The sequence below is a fragment of the Mus caroli genome, unplaced genomic scaffold (genome assembly GCF_978045245.1).
Source record: "Mus caroli unplaced genomic scaffold, Mus_caroli_1 scaffold_16, whole genome shotgun sequence".
Taxonomy (NCBI): Eukaryota; Metazoa; Chordata; class Mammalia; order Rodentia; family Muridae; genus Mus; species Mus caroli.
In genome coordinates, this window is record NW_028227271.1 from 11,950,961 (window position 1) to 11,972,080 (window position 21,120).

Here is a 21,120-nt window from a genome sequence, read left to right on the forward strand (position 1 = left end):
CCAATTGACCATACATCATTCCTTATTACTGCTCTATTCCTGAATGGTTAACATAACTTCTGCAGAATCCACCCTAAATTTTCTGCCATGATGGGAACTTTAATGAGGGCACAAAACAACATACTTATTGTCTATAAACTGGAATGACTAAAAACCCTTAGGATTAGTGCCAAGTGATTTCACCAAGTAGGAAAGTGTATACAACCACTTAAAGTGATGACTACAAATTGATGCTGTGAGTGTTGACTTCTGGGTATGACAGCCATTACTCTGCTTAATTCTCTGTGACCTTGTTTAGCTGCATGACATCTGATTGAACTTGGTCACTATTCTGGGGGAAGGGCTTGTAAGGTCCCACCCTGACATTATCTGACTGGAAGTTAGTGGCTCCTGAAGGAGAGACGTTTTCTTCAGTGGTGCAGCTGATCTTAAACTGCCCATCCTTATGAAAACTAACTCCTCTCCCATGGTACTGTAAGTAACCCGGATTAAACTCCTTGGCTCTTCAAGCTAGTCTCAGCTGGAATCCTGTCTTCAATGAGTGTCCTATCTGTGGTGAGTGTATGTTGTTGTTCTTCCCTAGGGAAAGTTCACATAACAAATGCAAATAATGAGCCACGTTAATGATGGACCATGACTGTTAAATGAATCGAGAAATTATTAGTGTATTAACATTAATAGAACACTCAAACGTGTCCATCTCATCCCGCAGTCGTCCGAGAATCTCCATTTACCTGGGAAGTGGTAGGGAGGATCACAGAGAAGCACCATGCCCTTCCCTTCCTTCACCTTCACTTCCGGACGCTCCTCGGGAGGAAAGGGGTCGAGATCTGATTTCAAAAGGGAAAAGGGAAATGTTCACTCTGCTCAAGAGAAAGAGATATTTGTTAAGTGTAATCTTTCAGTAATACAGCGAGATCAGGCAAAGCCAGAGAGCTTCCGGAGCAAGCGAGGATACACACAGACATCCTATCCCGTCTGTTGGCAGATCAGACACTCCGGGAAAGGACCCCCCGTTTGGATAATGAGAAAGGGATCAATCCTTTGATCTTTTAAATTGAGTTTATTTCCTTTCTAAACTCATTTTTCCATATATATATATATATATATATATATATATATATATATATTGTGTTTAACAATAGCATCTTGCTTGATTTTTTTCATCCTGAAGTACTTCGGTTCTGCATTTGTTTTACGAATATTGGTTCTGGTTCATTTCCAACTCTGTTTCTCTTTGTTTGTGATCCACACCCACACTATAATACCCACATTTTACTCTCCTTAACATGCTGTTTACCTCTGGAAACCTGTGTTCTCCAGGTTATAGTTTTCCAGAGGAAGACTTGAGGGTACATCCCTGGACCTGAGGTACTAATGACATCTGAAATCCTTTCCTAGCCTCACCGGCTCATTTGATAGCAAAAAGCTCTGGTTGTAGAGTAGAAACTCAAATGTTTTATTCCATCTTAAAATCATTTTCCTTGGCCCCATTCTATTTCAGTGACAGAGGAACATTTTTGTTTTTAACTTGATTTTCTTTGAGAAAAATTCTTAAGTGGAAGTACTGAATTTTTGAAATAAGAATTACTGAAGTAAGAAAAGATTCATGTGTTTTATCTACAATTCTCTTTACCACACTATTTTAATATTACTGTTTCTTGACCTATCTCACCCTTCCTGGCGATGACTTGTGAAAATGTTGTTTTCACCCTGTGATATATTTAGCCAGGATAAACATCTTGATGTAAAATCACAAACCAGATATTAATTATCACATCCAGCTCTCCTCTCAATGTAGAGCTGTCCTTTAGAACAAACTCCAATTTTTATGCTAACAAGTATTTTTTTTTAAAAAAGTTTTCCATTATTGGGCCCTGTGAGAAAAAAACGAGATAATTCAAATTTAAAATGACCAACTAACTAAAATACAGGTTAATACATCCCAGCCCAGAGAAGCTAAATGCTGAAGAGCAGGATATTTTCAGGGACAAGGGTGCTGAGGAGAGGCACACAGTACTCTGTATATATTGGATACTGTCTCAATAACTAGTTCTCAGCCCGTGGGGCCTTCAGTGAGAGTGCTAGCATCACTTCCCTGATGCTGATTGCAGAGAACCATTCAGGGTTCTTCAGAACGTAGTTATGATTTCTTTTACATCATCTTTAGAACACCCGTAGTCCTCTGCCTATGCTGAGCTTGCCACCCAAAGCCACCCAAAGCCCATTCTTCTGTACAATACATTTCTTCTCTAACACGCCGTTGTCAGCAGTCTGTTTCCTTCTTGTATCCTTTTTGCTGAACTCTTACGGTTATGTTTACTAATATGTCTTGGTGGTCACATAGAACTATTATAGCTGAAAATTTCACAAGTGCCATACTTGTCTCAACAACAACAACCTGCCCCCTGTAAATGAACAGGCGCCATGATTTTTTTAAAAATAAAACACACATTATCACTGTGTTGGTTGCAATGATAAGGCAGGAGGCTCTACATTCACAGGGACAAGATTTTTAAGTTTTACTTATTCGTGTGTATGTATCTGAGTGTGTGTGTGTGTGTGTGTGTGTGTGTGCTTGCTTTCTACCCAGGGAAGCCAGAGGAGGGCATTGGATTCTATGGAGATGAAGTTACAAGCAACTGTGAGCCAGTCAGCATGGATGTTGGCAATTGAACATGGTGCTTCTGCAGGAGTAGCCTGCATGTTTCAAGTCTGAGCCATCTCTCCAGGAGAAGTGATTTTAATGGAAGAGAATGGCTGAGGTAGTTAACCATCCCACAGTCGACAGCCTCACATGATATTTACATAGACTTGGATCAATAATTAAAACACATGTGACTTCACTTCGAATAAACCCACCCTCTAAAAAGCTTAGGATTACTTACACCCGAAGCTCAGGGTTGCCTCCGTGCTCCTGACCATTCCGTAGTTGTTGGATGCCAGGCAGTAGTACACTCCAGCGTCTTTCTGTTTGTCCGGGTTGTTGATAACAAGGTTTCCTCCGACCATACTGTACCGATCGTTTGTCAGGTCCACGTCCCCGTTATTCATTCTCCATCTAGAGAAAAAGACGTTAATGTTACTCGGAAACTCATAAGTCTGGGAACTGTAGGGCTAACTTTACTCTGAAGTAATTCAAGTACGGTTCCCTGTGAAGGGAGATGATCGTACACGAATCGACAGGGTGTTTCTAAATGATTGAGGATCCCGAGCATTTTGAAATGTGAATAATGATTTAGCTAAGGTGGCAAAATGTGTAAACTCCCGACACTTTCCCTCATCTTAAATGAAGAAGTATCCTCAAGGAAAATGGGTTATTGAGTTCTATTCCTAAGATTGACTTCATGTATTCCAGGATGAACTTCCTTATTTAGACATGAGCATACTTGATAGCCATATTCTACTAGATAGTTTCACAGGCATCTAGATACATTGCATAAAATATTAAAACATATCTCGAGCAAAATTAAAATATAAAGTATGAGTATCTGGCTAAATAGCACAGCAATTTTTCAATAAAACTAAAGGAGACGGACTGTCTGGTCAGCCATTAACACGCGTTGACCACTAGAGGGAGATCACGCAGTTTAAAATTGCTCCACTGGGTCTTAATCCAAACCACAAATGAAGTGGTAAATTCAAATTTTCTTCATCCTCAAGATATTATTCAGTGGTGCCTTTTCACATTATTGAGGGGCAACTTTCGTTGAAAGTTTTCGTTGAAAACTTTTGTTTTCCTTCACTGTATACTTGTATGTGTAACAGTGTCAATGAAAAATATCGTGGCTAACAACTCTACTCTAGGAAGGAGACATTATTTAAAGTGGAATTCTGCCTTTTCTGAGTGAGTTGGAGAGAAGAATGCATGTAGAAAGACGTTTCATTTATTATTATAGTAAATTTTTTTTTTTTTTTTTTTTTTTTTTTTTTTTTTTTTTTTTTACAATTATGCTGTGCCGTGCCAGGGTCTATCTGTTAAAGCAATGTCCCAGGAAAAACATCAGATAAAAGTCCTGACCTTGAAGATCAGGGGGCCAGCTGTGGCTAGTTTCCAGATGCCAAATACATTCCTGATGCAAGTGAAGGTAATGAAAAAACTGCATGACTTCAGAGTGTGTTTGTAAGTCAGGTCCCTAGGACATTTCCCTGTTACAATCTTTATGGGGTAAGAGCTCATTTCAAAAGCATGAACACACAGCGTTCCGTTCTTGCTGGTAGCAATCACTCCAAATCACCTGCTTTGATTTCAGCAGGGCCAGTCTTGCCCTGCGCATGTGGAAGTGGTTTGGGGTGATCACCGCACAGGTTTCCTGGTCAGACAACTTCAATTGTCGGGATTCTCCCCTGCTTTATTGGGTCCAAGTTGTGTTAATTGCTTTGACTTCCTGTGGCTGAGGTTGTTTAGGGAATCATATAATTTTATGCCTTGCTGTGTTTGGATAAATTCATGGTCTATTTTCAGAAATGTGAGTTGAGACCACTGTGCCTTCAGATAAGCTTTTATTGCAGCGCTCGCTTCTTGGGGGCGGAGACTGGGAAAAAGTGTGTCAAGGCAGATGAGTGGCAAGGAAAATTCCTTGTTGTACCTCTCACCTTTGAGAAGGCCACCATGAATAATCCATCACCACAGAACACGCTCCAGATATAAAACTACTGTGTGAAGGACATAGTGAGCGATTACTGAGGGCAGGATGGTGTTTCTTCTGTAATTCGCAACATTTGAAAATCATCCTTTCTACCACCAAACAAGTCTCTCATCTTCTCTTCCCCTTTGTGCTTTTATATTACAGTCTGATGCAGCTGCCTCTTTCAGGATTAAATGTCTACGTGGCTCCCCCAGCTCCCTATATTAATATATGGACAGTCAAGCCAGATCAAGCTGGGTTTTAGTTTGGATAAAACCTGTTGGGTGGAGCGGGTGGCATATTTTACATTCATCCAGCCTCTGTGCGGAGAAGGTCCATACCCCTGCCCATGCCATGTTCCTAGAAACACTGAACACAGAACCTGCTGAATGGTTGCTTCCAAGCCAGGCTGGAGGCTGCTGGCGAGGCCAGTATCTCAGAATCCGCATCGCTGAAATAGGCTTGAGATTTACACACTATCTTTAGAAATCATCGCACCTGTGCTTTGGTCAGGCATCTGTGCTTAACTTACATGGTCAAGCCAATGTATCTAATTTAGTATTTAGCATCCTTTCTTGTAAAATTCTCTGTAGATACATTTCCTCCACAGACTATCACTGATGCCAGCCCATGCCCAAGACCCTGTGCAGAGGACATTGCAGTAAGTTTTAGCAACCAAATAATTTTTAGAACAATTGTGTTATTTGTAATTTATGTTGTCCACCCATGCACAAAATTGAAGCCATAAAAATAATGTCAGGATGGTGATTTTTATGCCTAAATTCATATCTTACTGTAGCAGTAATTTTATAATGATAGCCAGAGGCAGGAAAAAAATGAACACAATTAGAATTAAGTGGTTGAAAAGAGAATTTTTCCCTATAATAATTTTGTATAATAATAGAAAGCTATTTTATAGTAGGAAGGATGCCTACTATCGAAAATTAATTAATTCATAGACTTCAATTCAATCAGGTGATAATTGTCCACTGCAGTCCCAATTTTCCATAAATCACTTGTGGGTTTTTTTTTTTCCCTAGGAAACACTTCACAAAAGAAATTCAAATTCACCTGCATTTGGTTAACTTTCAGTCTTTGAATAAGATTAAATTGTTGGTACAATTGTATAAACTCTCTGTAGCACAGAAACCCATTTTTAACCTTTAGAAAGTTTTTATGATCGCACAAAGAAGTCACTCAGGAACATCAATCAAAAGAGGCCCTGATGCAGTTCAGAAAGGAGATATACGTAAGACACAGTTATTTTTTGTACATGCTGGAAATACAGCTCAGGGGTAGAGTGTTTGCCTCACATGCATGAGCACTTAGGTTCAATCCTAGCAATGCAGGAAAGTTTCCACATTGTCAGAAATAGAGATTTGTGGTCACTGACAAAAGGTAACACTTTCTAGAACTGTCTAGGCAAAGAACTCTGAATGCAGTTCCTATAGAAATATTACTGGTCACCCAATGATTTGAGTTATCTAGGATAGTGCACATAAAATTATTTTATCTTCAAATGTATATACTTAATGCTTTTATGCAATATTTTTTTGTTCTGAAGCTTCAGTTCCATTAGATGATATCAAATCTACAAGTATTGTCCCTGAATAGGTAAATTCTTACATATAGTTAAGAAAATTTTAGATAAATATCATATAGTGTTTTCAATAGTGTATACACCAGCATCTGGATTGGTGTTCACGGACCCTATAGACTTGTCTTAAGTTTCTTTATAGATTAGAGGTCACGGATGCCACCTGTACTCTCCTGCCCTACCCTCCATTCTAAAACAAGCAGTGGGTGGAGAGCATTACTTGTAAACTGGAAATGGGCTGGCGCGTGCCCGGCAGTTGAGTGATACTTTTCCTTCCAGTGACTCTTCTGGGTAAATGGTATTGATTGGCTGCTCTTCAAAAATGGGCCCAAATCCTTTGTCCTCCTCAGACACTGAAACAACAAAAAACAAGACGATTGTAACTCAAAGGAAATTTGGTTGCATCAAAAGTGCCTCTTTCTCTTGTTTCTCGTGGTTTCTAAAGGTACCATTAGCCAGTTATTTACATCTCCCTTCACACACACACACACACACACACACACATATATACATACACATACACACATACACACACACACATACACACATACACACACATACACACACACACACACACATACACACACATACACACATACACAAATACACACATACACACACATACACACATATACACATACACACACATACACACACATGCACACACATACACACACATATACACACATACACACACATACACATATACACAAATACACACATACACACACATACACACACACACATACACACACATCCACAAATACACACATACACACACATACACACACGCACACATACACACACATGCACACACATACACACACACACATATACACACATACACACACATACACATATACACAAATACACACACATACACACACATACACAAATACATACACACATACACACACATACACACACATACACACACATACACACACATACACACATAAACACACACACATACACACATACACAAATACACACATACACACACGCACACACACATACACACGTGCACACACATATACACACATACACACACACACACACACACCTCCATGACTTTGTGTGAGCTTTTCTACTTTCTGAGACCATCATCCTGCTTTTCCTATTAAGTTTGTAGATTTGTGACCCAGCCATGATAGTAATTCCTTCAGAAGGCTTTCTCCGATGCTCCTGTTTTAAACCATTCCCTCTTGTGGCCCAATGGCTCCCCACTTGGGCTTTGGGACTTAAAATACCTGCTTTGATTTTTGAGGCAACCTTCTGTCTCATCACACAGAAAGGACATAGAGACAGGTGACTTCTTTAATCACTATGCCTGGCTAGGCAGCTGATTAGTGGTCTAGAATGTGAAGTTGATTAAGAGTCTACAAGGTTGGAATGAAGCAATAAATGAATTCTGACTTCTAGGGAGATTATCCTCTTCTTAATGTTTTTTCTTGCACACATGACCAGCATGCACACTTAGCATCATTTGGGACAACATATATACAAATTGCTAGTATGGGAGTTGTGTACTGACTTGAAACCCATCACAAGTAGCCAGTTTGGGAAGCAATTTTCTGTGAGTCCATCCTGTCTGGAAGGAAGAACAAATGGCACCATAGGGAAGGTTGAAGAGGTGGGAATCATACACATGTCACTGACTCAGCAGCACCTGCATACAGCAGCTAAGAGTCTAGTGTTCCAAATGAATTAGCAGTGAGCCATGTGCCCAAAAAGGAGGAAAATTCTTTCCTGATGTTGCTGAGATGGTTCAGATAGATGCAAACTGTGGCTCACTCCTCCAGCTTGTGTCATGACTGTTTTGTCTTTGTTTTTGGTTTCATTTATTTAAGATGGTCTCAGATAGCCCAAGCTGACATCATACCCCACATTTTCCTGACTCTACTGCCCCAGGTGTTGGGATTGTAGCATGTGCCATCATGCCAGAATCTTCCAACTTACTGTTATTTCCCTTTATTTAAAATATATTTTTCATGCAATATAATTTGATTACAACTCTACCCCTTCCTTTTAGTTCCTCCCCATCCTCTCCCATCCAGATCCACAGCCTTTCTGTCTTTCCTTAGAAAACGAACAAGTATCTAAGAAATAATAATAAAATAAAATAAAACATACTAAGACAAAATAAATCAGCAGAGTACAAAGAAAAACAAAGAGAAGAAAAGGAGCCGAAGAAAGAGCACAAGAAACACATCTAAATCCAAAGGTGTGTGCGTTCACACACAAGGAATTCCCAATACAAAGGCGTGTGTGTTCACACACAAGGAATTCCCAAACACAGATAACTAGAAGCTATAAATATATGCAAAGGACCCTAAAGTAAATACAATTAAATAATACATCATTTAATGATAATAGATAAAATAAATAAATGGAGGGAAAAGAATGCCCTGACTCAGTGTTATAGATCAAAGGACCTCCAACGATACCACTGAATTTATTTGGTGCTGACCATCTACTGCTGGGCATGAGATCTGCCTTAAGAGTGATTTGCAATCCCATAGGAAGAACAACAGTATCAACCAACCAGACCCCCTCCCCCCGCCGGCGCTCCCAGGGACTAAACCACCAACCAAAGAGTTCACATGGAGGGACCCATGGCTCCAGCCACATATGTAGCAAAGGATTGACTTGTCTGGCATCCATGGGAGGAGAAGCCCTTGGTCCTGTGAAGGCTTGATGCCCCAATGTAGGGGAATGCCAGGGCAGTCAGGTGGGAGTGGGTGGTTGGGTGGGAAAGCACCCTCACAGAAGCAGGGGAGGACAGGATAGGGGGTTTCCAGAGGGGAAACTAGGAAAAGGGATAAGAGTTGAAATGTAAATAAATAAAATATCCACTTTTTTTTAAAGAGTAATTTTTGCAGGTCACATGCATGAGGCTTCAATAATGAGAGTTCATATATTTGTCGATCATGCTGTGCTTTGAAGACCTTGTTTCTTTGGTGTCTTCCATCCCCACTGGCACTTACACCTCTTTCTAGTTCCTTTTCTGCAGAGTTCCTTGAGCCTCCAAGGAAAGGGTTTTGATGGAGACATCCCAATTATGATTGAGTGTACCAAGGTCTCACTCTCTACATATTGTCTGTGAGAGTATTCATTCCCATCTGCTGCAGGAGGAAGCCTCTCTGATGGTGGCAGAGCATGGCACTGACCTATTAGTATGGCAGAATGTTGTTAGGAGCAATTTTATTGCTATGTTCCTTTTGTAGAACAGAAGGAGTTGGTTTTCTTGTAGGCCTCTGGCTGATCTTTTTCTTGGCCACCCAAGCAGGGTTGATACATTCATCTCATGGAGTGACCTTGAATCCAATCAGATATTGGTTGGTATTCCCATAAGCTTTGTTCCACCATTGAACAAGTCTCTTTTGAAGGCAGGTCGCCATTGTAGATTGAGGGATTTGTAGCTGGCTTTGTGTTGAAGTATTTCCATTGGAAGCGTGCTGAGTACTTTTGAGCACCATGAACACTAGTCTGTGGGTGAAAATGCTTTAGATAGGCACCAGCTTGACTTCTCTGTGCTCAGTGGGTTGTGTAGGTGCTGTCTTCAGGAATCAGGCCTAACAGTCAGGTTGTGAAGAAGAAATTGGCAATAACCTAGGTACTTTGGGGGACCCCATGCTACTTCTTGGGCCAACAAATTGGATCTGGTATAACCCTTTCCCAGAAGCTTCATTTGTTAGCAAGAGATGTCCAATGGGGACTCTGAGATTACTTTCAAATAGATGATTTAACTCAAGAGGCATAATGGATTTTATCTTCACTAACATCAACCTATGAGATCCTGTCTGAAAATAAATTACCCACTAACAGTGGTAGACCCCTACCTTTTCTGATGTATTAGCAATATATGTATGTATGTATAGATACACACATATATATGAAAATATATAATGTATTATGTATAATTGAAAGGCAATTCTGCAAAGAGTTTATATAGATATTAAATTTGTGGTTAAAGCCGGGCGTGGTGGCGCATGCCTTTAATCCCAGCACTCGGGAGGCAGAGGCAGGCGGATTTCTGAGTTCGAGGCCAGCCTGGTCTACAAAGTGAGTGCCAGGACAGCCAGGGCTACACAGAGAAACCCTGTCTCGAAAAACCAAAAAAAAAAAAAAAAAATTTGTGGTTAAATTTGTATAGGTCAAACAGAGGAATTTATTTCTTCTTAATGGCAATAATTTGCACAAAGCATGTGTGTTCATTTTCCAATCCTCCAGTAGCTTCTAACTTCTATAGGAACTGACTATTAAACCTTAGTGGAATAAAATAATGAAGTTAAATTAAATCTAAATAAGGAAAAATTACATTTAAAATATTTTAGTTTTCTCATTTCCAGGATAGATCAATACTATTTAATGAACATATGGTGCTTATATTTCTAGAATTTTTCTACCCTGAATGAGACAATGAATCCCCTCTAGGGCTTAAGAATGATTCTGAACATTTTATTAGGGAACTGAAACTGGCCCTGAAGTACAGCAGTTACTGCCTACAATTGTTATACTCAGCAGCAACATAACCCATCACCAATGTGGTCACTTCACGGTCCACTAATTCACAGGTGTGTGCCTGACTCAGCTCAAGAGAAAGATCTTCCAGGAATAGATTGTGCAGCATCAGACTCAGGACAGGACCCATTAAAGCAAATCTATACCCAGCTTCAGGAAAGGGTGTCTCTGTCTCTTGATAGTCTAGCTGTAGGAAGATGCAGGTAAGAGTGTTAGATGTTTTAGAAGTTTTATAGAGTGGAGAGAGAGTGTGTGTGGGGGGGGCATCTTAAGTTACATGAACATTTAATTGGCATGTTTTATTTCGACCTGTGTTTTTCTTAATATAAACTCATTTTAATAAAAAGATAATCTTTAGTAACTATCATAACTGTACCACAGAAGTGATTACTTTATCGAATATGGTTTAAAATGTTGATAAGAAAAAGATCACACATGCTTATTTGAAGTAACACTTGCGGATGAAGGACAATCAAATGCGATGGCTTCTCCGTGAGTGGGCTTTTCATGTTCATAGAGTACAAAGTCAGTCCATGGCATGATGTAAAATTGGGTCCTCACATTTTCCCCCTGTGGCGATAGTCCTCTGTAATCTTGCTATTTGGTTATTATTTCCAAAAATTGAAAGTAAGACTGCAGTCTGTGCTTGAGAGTTATTTTTAGTCATTTTTATAACTGTCTCAAAACAAACTCTATCTTTTCATTCTGAAATATGTCATCTGAATCTGCTATTAAATAGAATTTTTGCATAAGTGTGTTTTCTGATGAGTCTCAGAAAAATCTATTAGGAAAGAAAGAAATGGTACCAAAAATTGAAAAGTCTATAGTTAGGATCCTCATCATGGTTAAAGTATTTCTTATTATGGAGCTGAGAGTGGTTCAAGCTCCCTTGAAAGTCAGTCAACTATCCACATGCAGCAAAAGCTACATTGTTTAGCACAAACTTCTAGACTTTATTGGTTCTTTCTTCACTGAGAGAACCAAGATGCTTAGGACTTGGGTTTTAAATACTCTGAAACCTCCCTCACTTAGGGTGATGTGTAAGAAGTAACATTGCACCAATTTAACATTCCTAACTATGCAATACTGTGAGTTCTTCTTTAAGTCCAGTTTTTAAAAGGATGGAGAAGATTGGATTAGCAGATTACGTTATATAGACTAAATTTTGCTTGGCTAATTATCACAGGGAGAGTCCATCATGAATTTATAGACCCCTTGGACCTTGAACCATTTCTTCAACTCTTAGACATGGCTACAAATATTTCCAGGATCCTTCATATCTGACTGTACCTTAAACGTAAAGTCTGTTGTAGCTGGAGAGAACTTAGACAATGTAGGGCCATGACATTTCTTTCAAAGGAGTCTGGGAAAGATTTCTTTTTGTAAACAGAGATAGAAGGTGGGGGGGGGGAGAGAAAAAGGAGAAGAGGAAGGGGAGAAAGAGAGGGAGAGGGAAAGAAATGTCCCGTCTTCACTTGGAATACTGTCTGTTCATATGTGATAGCCAGCTGTGCACTTCAGGGAAAGCTTGAAGTGGCTTACTGCATTACATCACAGGTAGCAAAGAGGCAGGTGTTGAAACTTGCTATATTCAAAGAAGATATATCAACAAATTGAAAAGAACAAGCATAGGAAAGAACTTTTTTGTTACATTGGTGCGAAGAAGATGGAATAGTATAGAGTTTGAAAATAACATGTATTATTATTATTATTATTATTTATTGGTTTGTTAAGACAGGGTCTCTTTACGTAAACATGGGTGTTCTGGAACTCTCTATGTAGACCAGACTTGTCTTGGATATTCACCTGCCTCTTCTCCTTCCAAGTGCTGGGATAAAAGGCATGTGTCATGATTCTCCCAGAATATGGAATGTATATGTGTTGATAGAGATAGCCATAAAGACAATAGGGAAAGAGAAAGTGGACATTTTCTGTGGCAACAGGTTAGATGGGCCATATGAGATAGAACTACTGTACAAAAGCACAACAGAGTGTGGTGAGCCCTAGAAATGGCAGCACAGCACTGTTGCAGATATGAGCAGTGGTCAAAGAATATAGGGGCAGCCTGTGGAATTGCCTTCTCTTAATTTCTAATCTCCCTACATAATTCCAGCCAAACCCAACATGTTGACGTCAGAATGCACAAGTATTTTAGAGGTGTGAAGAGAGGGAGCCCTATGACATGACTGAGGGGGGAAATGGCCATATAAGGAAATGCTGTGTTTGCTGGGCAATCTTAGCATTCCACCTGAAGTGAAGGGTCACAAAGTTAACATAAAGGAAGCGTCTGTATTGGTTATCAGGTAGATGAACATATGTATATATGTATTATGTCTTTCCTCAGAAATTCACCTTGCAAAAGGGGGGACTTTGGCATGCTCAGAGACAAGGTCATGTGAGGAGCCACAGGGAGAAGCCAGGAACAGCTGAAGGCAGGCACTGGAGTTATGCCTTCACAATCACAGGGCCATATGGGGCCAACCGCAGCTGGAGGAGGCAAGGATTCTGCAGGTTCTAAGGGACTGCAGTTATGCTAACACCTTGAGTCTAGGTTCTATTTTCTAGGGATGTGAAAAAGATAAATGCATGTTCTTAGTGACTCAGCTAGAGATGTTTTATGATGTCAGTGCAAAGAAATGCCCGCACTTACTTATTTTAGTGCTATAAACCTTGACTGAAATTAAAAATAAACCATTACACTTAACTCAGCAGCAGGGTTTCCAGTAGTTTATGGTTTATTTGACAATAAAATACTTTGTAATGAAATTCCTGAGAATATTCTATAGAAATTGCAATTCTTTCTTTGTTTCTTTGTTGTTTCTTTGTTTCTTTGTTTCTTTCTTTGTTTCTTTCTTTGTTTCTTTGTTTGTTTGTTTGTTTGTTTGTTTCTTTCTTTCTTTCTTTCTTTCTTTCTTTCTTTCTTTCTTTTAAGCTATTATCAGTCACCCTATTTATTTAGAATTTTCACAATTTATACTTGTTAAACTACTTCAGGGTTCCTTGTGTACGTACAACATCCATCATTAAACACACCTTGAAACATATATCATTCCTCTAATGCAAATTCCATTTTTTTCTTCAAGAACTGGTATTTTTTGTTTTCATATTCCCTACTTATGATAAGGTTCTTGAAGTCTAGTCACTGCTCTTTATAAAACTTACATGTAGTGATTGCCAGCTCACAACGTAGGAGGGAAATGGCTTTGACAGGATTTGGGCTAAGAATTCCTTGTGCTTCCAAGTGGAAATTCTTTCCCAGTCCAAATGGCATCATTTGGAGTTGCCCTGGAGTTTGTCACGTTGGATGTCAGCAGTTCTTCCTGACTTTGTATTCTGTCATTCGGCAGTGGTTTTAGTTGGTTTGCAGTTACTAGTCGCTGGGCACATGCTCCATCAGTCACAATGCCAGCTCCACTCACTGTGTTTTCTGTGAGGGTCTTGCAGTAAAAAACCCAAGTTGACTTTTGCATATTGAAAACAGAAGTTCGTAGAAGTTGACTAATGTATGCAAAATCTGCAAGCTTAGCCAGTGAGTTCCAGCTGGAGAGGCAGATCCAAGTCGGTCTTCTTTGCTACACCTCTCTACTTCAGCAAAAACAGGAGACTCAGACCAGCAGGACTGGTTGTTACACTCAGTACATCTCAAACAGGACATTTTTATACCATCTGTTGGATCCTAACTGCACCAAGTCTTAAGTTCCCATAGGCATTAACTTGAGTTTTCTCTCTTTAAGCAGACAAAAGGCTTGCAAAATGGTTAAGTAGTTTTAACCTTTTTATTATTATTATTAATTGATTATTTTATTAATTTACATTTCAAATGTCCCCCTTCCCTGTCTCTCCGATACAAACCCTGCATCCCCTCCCCTTTGTCTCTAAAAGCATACTCCCCCAGACACCCACCCACTGCTGCCTCACCCCTCTAGCATCCACCTAAGCTGGGACATCAAGCCTCCATAGGAAGAAGGGCCTCCCCTCCCATTGATGCCAGATAAGGCAACCCTGTAACTGTAGCCATGGGCCTATCCATGTACTGTTACAAAGTATATAAGACAAATGGAAACTGTATTGAATAGTTCCATCTGCCAGCCTGGTGTGTGTGTGTGTGTGTGTGTGCGTGTGTGTGTGTGTGTGTGTGTGTGTGTGTGTATGTGTATGTGTGTGTGTCTGTGTTTGATTGTCTTTCAACAATCAAGCAAGCTTTATCTGCAACCCTATAGGGGGAACAACATGATGAACTAACCAGTACCCCGGAGCTCTTGTCTCTAGCTGCATATGTATCGAAAGAATGCCTAGTCGGCCATCACTGGAAAGAGAGGCCCATTGGACTTGCAAACTTTATATGCCCCAATACAGGGGAATGCCAGGGCCAAAAGAATGGGAATGGGTGGGTAGGGAAGTGGGGGGGGGGTATGGGGGACTTTTGGAATAGCATTGGAAATGTAATTGAGGAAATAATAAAAAAAAAATAACCACCGTGAAATTGAGCTACATAAGTCAATACAAATGAATTACCCCTTAGGTGAAGAACACACCCTTGAAGATCATACTTAGATACAAATTTTGTTTGGATTTTATTTACTTTAACTTCACATATGTAATATCCTTGTTACATTAAAAGTTAGTTGGAAAATTTAAATTCTTGTGTCTTCTAATGAGATCATAGGTATTTAGCCATCTTATACTAAATCTGTCACATGTTCCAAATTAGGAAAAAAATTTGTCAAATAACTGGAATGCTCATAATATGTGTCTAATTAAAGTCCTGACTAAGATTGAATTGAGGAATCCTCATAGCAGGATATGTGCTTTAGTCATAGCCTCCTGTTCATACAAATGAACCTGATTTGGGGGAGAGTGGAGGGACAAAAACAGGTAATGTTGTTTTAAAAGCTCTTTAGATTACTTTGTTCAATGTGTCAATTTCATTTAAATTATGGCTGCCTTTTAATTATCCAATGTATTCTTGGTATCCTATGTGATCAACAGTAATGATTAAAAATACATGTTGGGAAAAAAAAAAAAGAAAAAATACCTTACAGGATTTCTAAGTGACCCAACAACAGTAATTACCATCAAGTTTAGAGTGACCATAGCTTAAAGCAGAAATCAAATATGATTTTACACACACACACACACACACACACACAGAGAGAGAGAGAGAGAGAGAGAGAGAGAGAGAGAGAGAGAGACCCACGCTATTTAAAACTTACCTCCATGACCATATCTTCTGTGCCATGTAAAGTCTAAAAAGAAAAAGAATAAGAAAAAAATTTTTTATGTCAACTAATTCTTTCAGGTATGCTTAACTTGGGAAGAATCAATGAAATGGGACAAAATACTCTTCACACAAGACTGGTGTATCTTTACACCTGTTCAAATATTTTTTCTTGTTTCTACACTATATAGTGGTAGCACTGTGTGCCATCAATAGAATTAGTATGAACTTGAGAGACTAATAAAACGCTTTATATTTCATTTGTAATAAAATGTTAATAACCACATAATATTTACCCATGTATACTTATATGCATATTATGCATGCGACTATATATGCACTTATGTAGATTCATACCATTATTGTGGCTCTGTATATTTACTATTGCCTTTAAATGCTTCAGCACCAACTGTGGAACAGGGTGGGGACAAAGGATAGAAAATCACCTTGGTTTCTGGGAGTGAAGAATTCCAACACAACTACCATGTGCTCAAGGCCTTGGTCCTTTCCCAGCTTTCTAGGGTTATCAGCAGGGCTATATATATATATATATATATATATATATATATATATATATATATATATTGTCTTATACATTATATCCAGACCAATTTCCCCTCCAACTCCCTCCTCACATCCCCCCTCTCCTCAGATAAACTCTTCTGTTTCCCTATGAAAAATAGTAGGCCTTCCAGGAATATCATTTACCATGGCCTAACAAGTTACAATAAACTCTCATATCACAGCTGGAAGTGGCAACCCAGTAGGAAGAAAAAAATCTCAATCACAGACAAAACAGTCAGAAACATGCTCCCACTCCCACTGTGGGAGATCCACCAGAACACCAAGCTACACAACCTTAGGTTGAGGAGAAGACCTAGCCCAGATACATAAGAGGTCCCTGTTTGTTGCTTCAGTTTCTGTGAGCAGAACATTGGGAATTGATCTGCCTTAAGACCCAGCTATATCATTCTTGGGCATATTCCCAAAAGACACGTCATTCTACCACTTGCTCAACCATGGTCATTTACAGATTTATTCATAATATCCAGAAGCTGGAAACAACCTAGGTGTCCCTCAATCAAAAATGGAGGGGGGATGGGATAAAGGGTTTTCAGAGGGGAAAACTGGAAAGGGGATAAAATCTGAAATGTAAATAAAGAAAATATCTAATTGAAAAAAAAAGAGAAAGAAATGTAGTACATTTAAACAATGGAGTATTAGTCAGCTGTTAAAAACAATGATATCATGAAATTTGTAGGACACACAAAAGATCATCCCGAGTGAGGTAAAACAGACCCAGGCAGATAAACATGTACATGGTATGTACTTACTGACAAGCGGACATTAGCTATTAAGTAAAGAACAATCATGCTGCTACAATCTACAGGTCAAGAGAAGCTAAGTAACAAGGAGGCCTCAAGGGTAGATGCATGAATCTCCCTGGGAAGAGGTAATAGAATAGATTTTGTGGGTGTGGATGATAGCCAGAGGAATTGGGCAGCACAGGGTGTGTGTGTGTGTGTGTGTGTGTGTGTGTGTGTGTGAGAGAGAGAGAGAGAGAGAGAGAGAGAGAGAGAGAGAGAGAGTGAGAGAGAGTGAGAGAGAGTCAGAGTCAGAGTCAGTCCTGGGGTTGATGACTGGAATTAGGGAGGAAAACTAGGGTCAATATGGAAACCTAGTTCATTGGAAACTCCCTGGAATCCATGAGAGTGACCCCAGTGACGTCTCCTAGTAATGGGAGATACAGATCCTGTTCTCACCATGTTCTATAGCCCTGCAAATCCACCAGTAGTGTGACTAGGACATCAACCCAGCTAGAAAAACTCAGACCTACAATCTTGTCCTTCCTGAAAGTCATGCTGGAGCAACAGTGGTTCAGAACTTGTGGAAGTATCCAACTAATGACTGGTCCAACTTGTGACCCAAGCTGGGAGACGAAACCCACATCTGACACTGCCTGGATGACCAGGAGTCAGAGGCAGGGCAACTCAACTCATAGACCTAGGTAGAGTCAAACATGACTACCTAACCCAGTGGTCACCAGAGGGGAGTCATCCAGCAAGTGATAGGAACATATGCAGAGACCCACAGCCAAACCCTAGGCAAAGCCGGGGAACCCCACATGAGATGGGGAGGAAGGATTGTAGGAGCCGGAAAGTTGGAGGACACTACAAGAACACAGCCTGCACAATCAACTGATCAGGGCTGTTGGTTCTTATCCAAAACGCCTCTGGATCCATCCTCTGGTCTTACTTAACAAAAAGAAAATGGAAAATATTTGTTTTTCTCAGACACCCTTCCAGATGTAATTTGAGAGCCATCAACATGGTGTCTATGTTGCTATTAGGACATTTTTTTTTTTGGTTGTCCTCTGAGAACCCTACACAGATGCTCAAAGTTGTGATTTAATTTTTTCTAAGTGCTTTTCCCTATATTTCTAATAAACTCAGACTCTGTTGTATAAGGGCTAGTCTTAAAATTCTTTTGGACCTCAAAGCCAAGGATCTGGTTTGACTGGAGTTTAGGTGACTGAAAGATTGAGGGGCAGCTTGAGGCTGCTGAAGGCAAAGTATGGTACTGTAGCTCTGTCTCCCACTATTGACAGTAAGAAAATTATTTTCACCAAATTTTGAAATTAGTATAATAAAAATCACTATCTCCTCAACACCCATAATTTTTATTTCCTTAAAAATAAATAACAGCTGGCTCTACTGTGATCCCAGCACTTAGGAGGCTAATACTGGAGGATTATTAGTTTGAGGTCATCCTTCACCATCTAATAAATTTCAGGGTATTCTGAGCTACAAGAGACCCTGTATCAGACACACAAGTGAACTAGGTAAATAATAAATGCAATAGAATAATCTTTGGGTACATCCTTAAAGAGACCAGCAGAGACTGGATGAAAGGCTTAGGTTAGATACACCTTCAGTTGAATAGCTACTCACAAGTGCTCCCTGAGCAAAGTTCATTGAGGTGGAGGTTTGCAGGGGGGAAAATGAATGTTAGGAAATGTGCTATTGCCATTAAAAGGAGAGAAAGAAAGAAAGAAAGAAAGAAAGAAAGAAAGAAAGAAAGAAAGAAAGAAAGAAAGAAAGAAAGAGAGAGAGAGAGAAAGAGAGAAAGGGAGGAAGAGAGGAAGAGAGGAAGAGAGGAAGAGAGGAAGAGAGGAAGAGAGGAAGAAGAGAGGAAGAGAGGAAGAAAGAAAGAAAGAAAGAAAGAAAGAAAGAAAGAAAGAAAGAAAGAAAGAAAGAAAGAAAGAAAGAAAGAAAGAAAGAAAAAAGGAAAGAAAAAAGCATGTCTATGCTTGTGGGGACTGTATCTGAATTTTCATATTTGCTCCGAAAGAGAGAAACATGGTATTTGCATGGAGAGCTCAAAGCTGTTGTGCTCTTCTTTATAAGTTTATAAACATCATAGAATATATGGACACTATTTTCCTAAAATTGACTAGAGAAGTGCAGGATTTATCGGATTCAGCATTGTGCTGGATACTCATAAGAGCCATTGTTTATTGATTATCAGAAATGCTGTGAATCAGTTATTAAACGCAGCTATAATTAACTTAACCTGATGCTATCAGACAAGTGAGTGGTTTGTATTAAAGAAGAGAGGCAGTCATTTAAAGTACTACATTTTAAATTTCTTACTACATTTTACTATTATTGCCAGTACTGAAGTATCTTCGATTCTAGGCAGGTGATAGAAATACCAACCATTTCTCCCAATTCTACATTAAATAGTGTTGATTTAAGCCATGCCGTCACATGCTAACTGTTCCTACTACCAGAGATACAAAGTTTACATGTTTATGAGCATTTCACTACTATGGACACTAGGCTAAATCTTACAAAATTTTATTTAAAAATAAAAGTAAGGCTATTCTTAGTGTATAAAGTGTATTTATTAATATGACCAGACCCAGAGGTCAAAAGAAGATATTTGTTCTTATTTCACATGAAAGATTTTCATGATAAAAATGCATATAGATTATGGTCACGTAATTTATGGAAGACACACGAAGGATTTTTCTTACCTCCTAGACAGGATGTTAAGGAGATTAGCAGGAGATGGCTGACCAGCAATGGCATTTTCATCTTTTGTTGAATAGATGGGTCAGTTTCCAAAAGTAATGAAAGCTTTATGGCAGTTGAATACTATGAAAGACCTGTATAGAGAAAAAAATGGGACAATAAGTTAGAAGTGGGGGGAAAAGGCAAGATACAGAAAGAAATGGAAACAAAAACAGCCAGAGTAGGCAGGAGAACAAAATGAGAAAAATCAAAGAGGATGGGGGGGGGGGCGAGGACGAGAGAGAAGGATAAACGTCCAATAATTAGGGACAGTGGCATTATTAACTACATTTTAGTTTTCTGATGTCCACTCATTTTAATATATGTGTAACGAGAAGTTACCAGTATGCCCATGCTGGTCTAGACAAGGCACTCTGATGGCAAATCACCAGGTTTCTTTTTCTTCCTTAACACGAAACACACTATTATCTACTGAAACTCTTAGACTGTCAACATCTAAATAGATTAATTTAATAGATTATAATTAGTTGGAGCTCAGATAAAAGGATCAATTTAAATGCAATCTAATGTGTGAGGCCCTTGGGACCTCTCTGAGGCCACAGGGAAAAGGGTGGGTTTGGTGAGAGCTTTCAGAAGCATGGAGGGTGGCATAGCAGTGCAGCCTTCTGGTATTTTGTAGAAAATATTTGCCAGAAATGCCTAATGCTTTGGTCTGTCTGTCTGTCTAAATAGGGTCTTGCTGCACATCTGAGACAAGATTCAATATAACCAGTCCTAATCATTCCTCTTGCCATTTTCTTCTTTTATTTGCTCATTAAATGTCTTTTTTCTTATTGTACACTATTTCCAGCCATCACTGTCAGCGCGGATCAAGATAGGTTTGATATGATCATAATTTTTAAAAGCTAAGGCTCCATCTTTAAAACTAAGGAGAAACCACTTCATAAACTAAGATGCAAAGTCGTGTAACAATCTAGTTAAAATATCTTGCTTTGGTTAGTTTTCCAAAAGACCGATGACCACATAGTTACACTGTTAGGATTTCACCCAGCAGTTTGGAACAGCCTGGTGACAGTGCAGAGCACATAACTAATGTTTCATTATCTCTGTGGTGAA

General features: G+C 39.3%; 1 protein-coding gene across 5 annotated transcripts in view; it reads right to left on the reverse strand.

The window, feature by feature from the left end:
* The window catches only part of Cntn1 (contactin 1), a 291,216-nt gene that overhangs the window by 106,935 nt on the left and 163,161 nt on the right, over positions 1–21,120 (reverse strand). For all 5 annotated transcript variants that reach the window (XM_021183311.3, XM_029469977.2, XM_085831994.1 and 2 more), the window contains 5 exons: positions 20,007–20,138; positions 15,963–15,995; positions 6,446–6,578; positions 2,889–3,061; positions 735–830 (listed from right to left, as the gene is read on the reverse strand). In XM_021183311.3, the coding sequence (XP_021038970.1) occupies positions 735–830; positions 2,889–3,061; positions 6,446–6,578; positions 15,963–15,995; positions 20,007–20,067 (496 nt within the window). In that variant the 5' untranslated portion in view covers positions 20,068–20,138. The remainder of the gene's footprint in view (positions 1–734; positions 831–2,888; positions 3,062–6,445; positions 6,579–15,962; positions 15,996–20,006; positions 20,139–21,120) is intronic.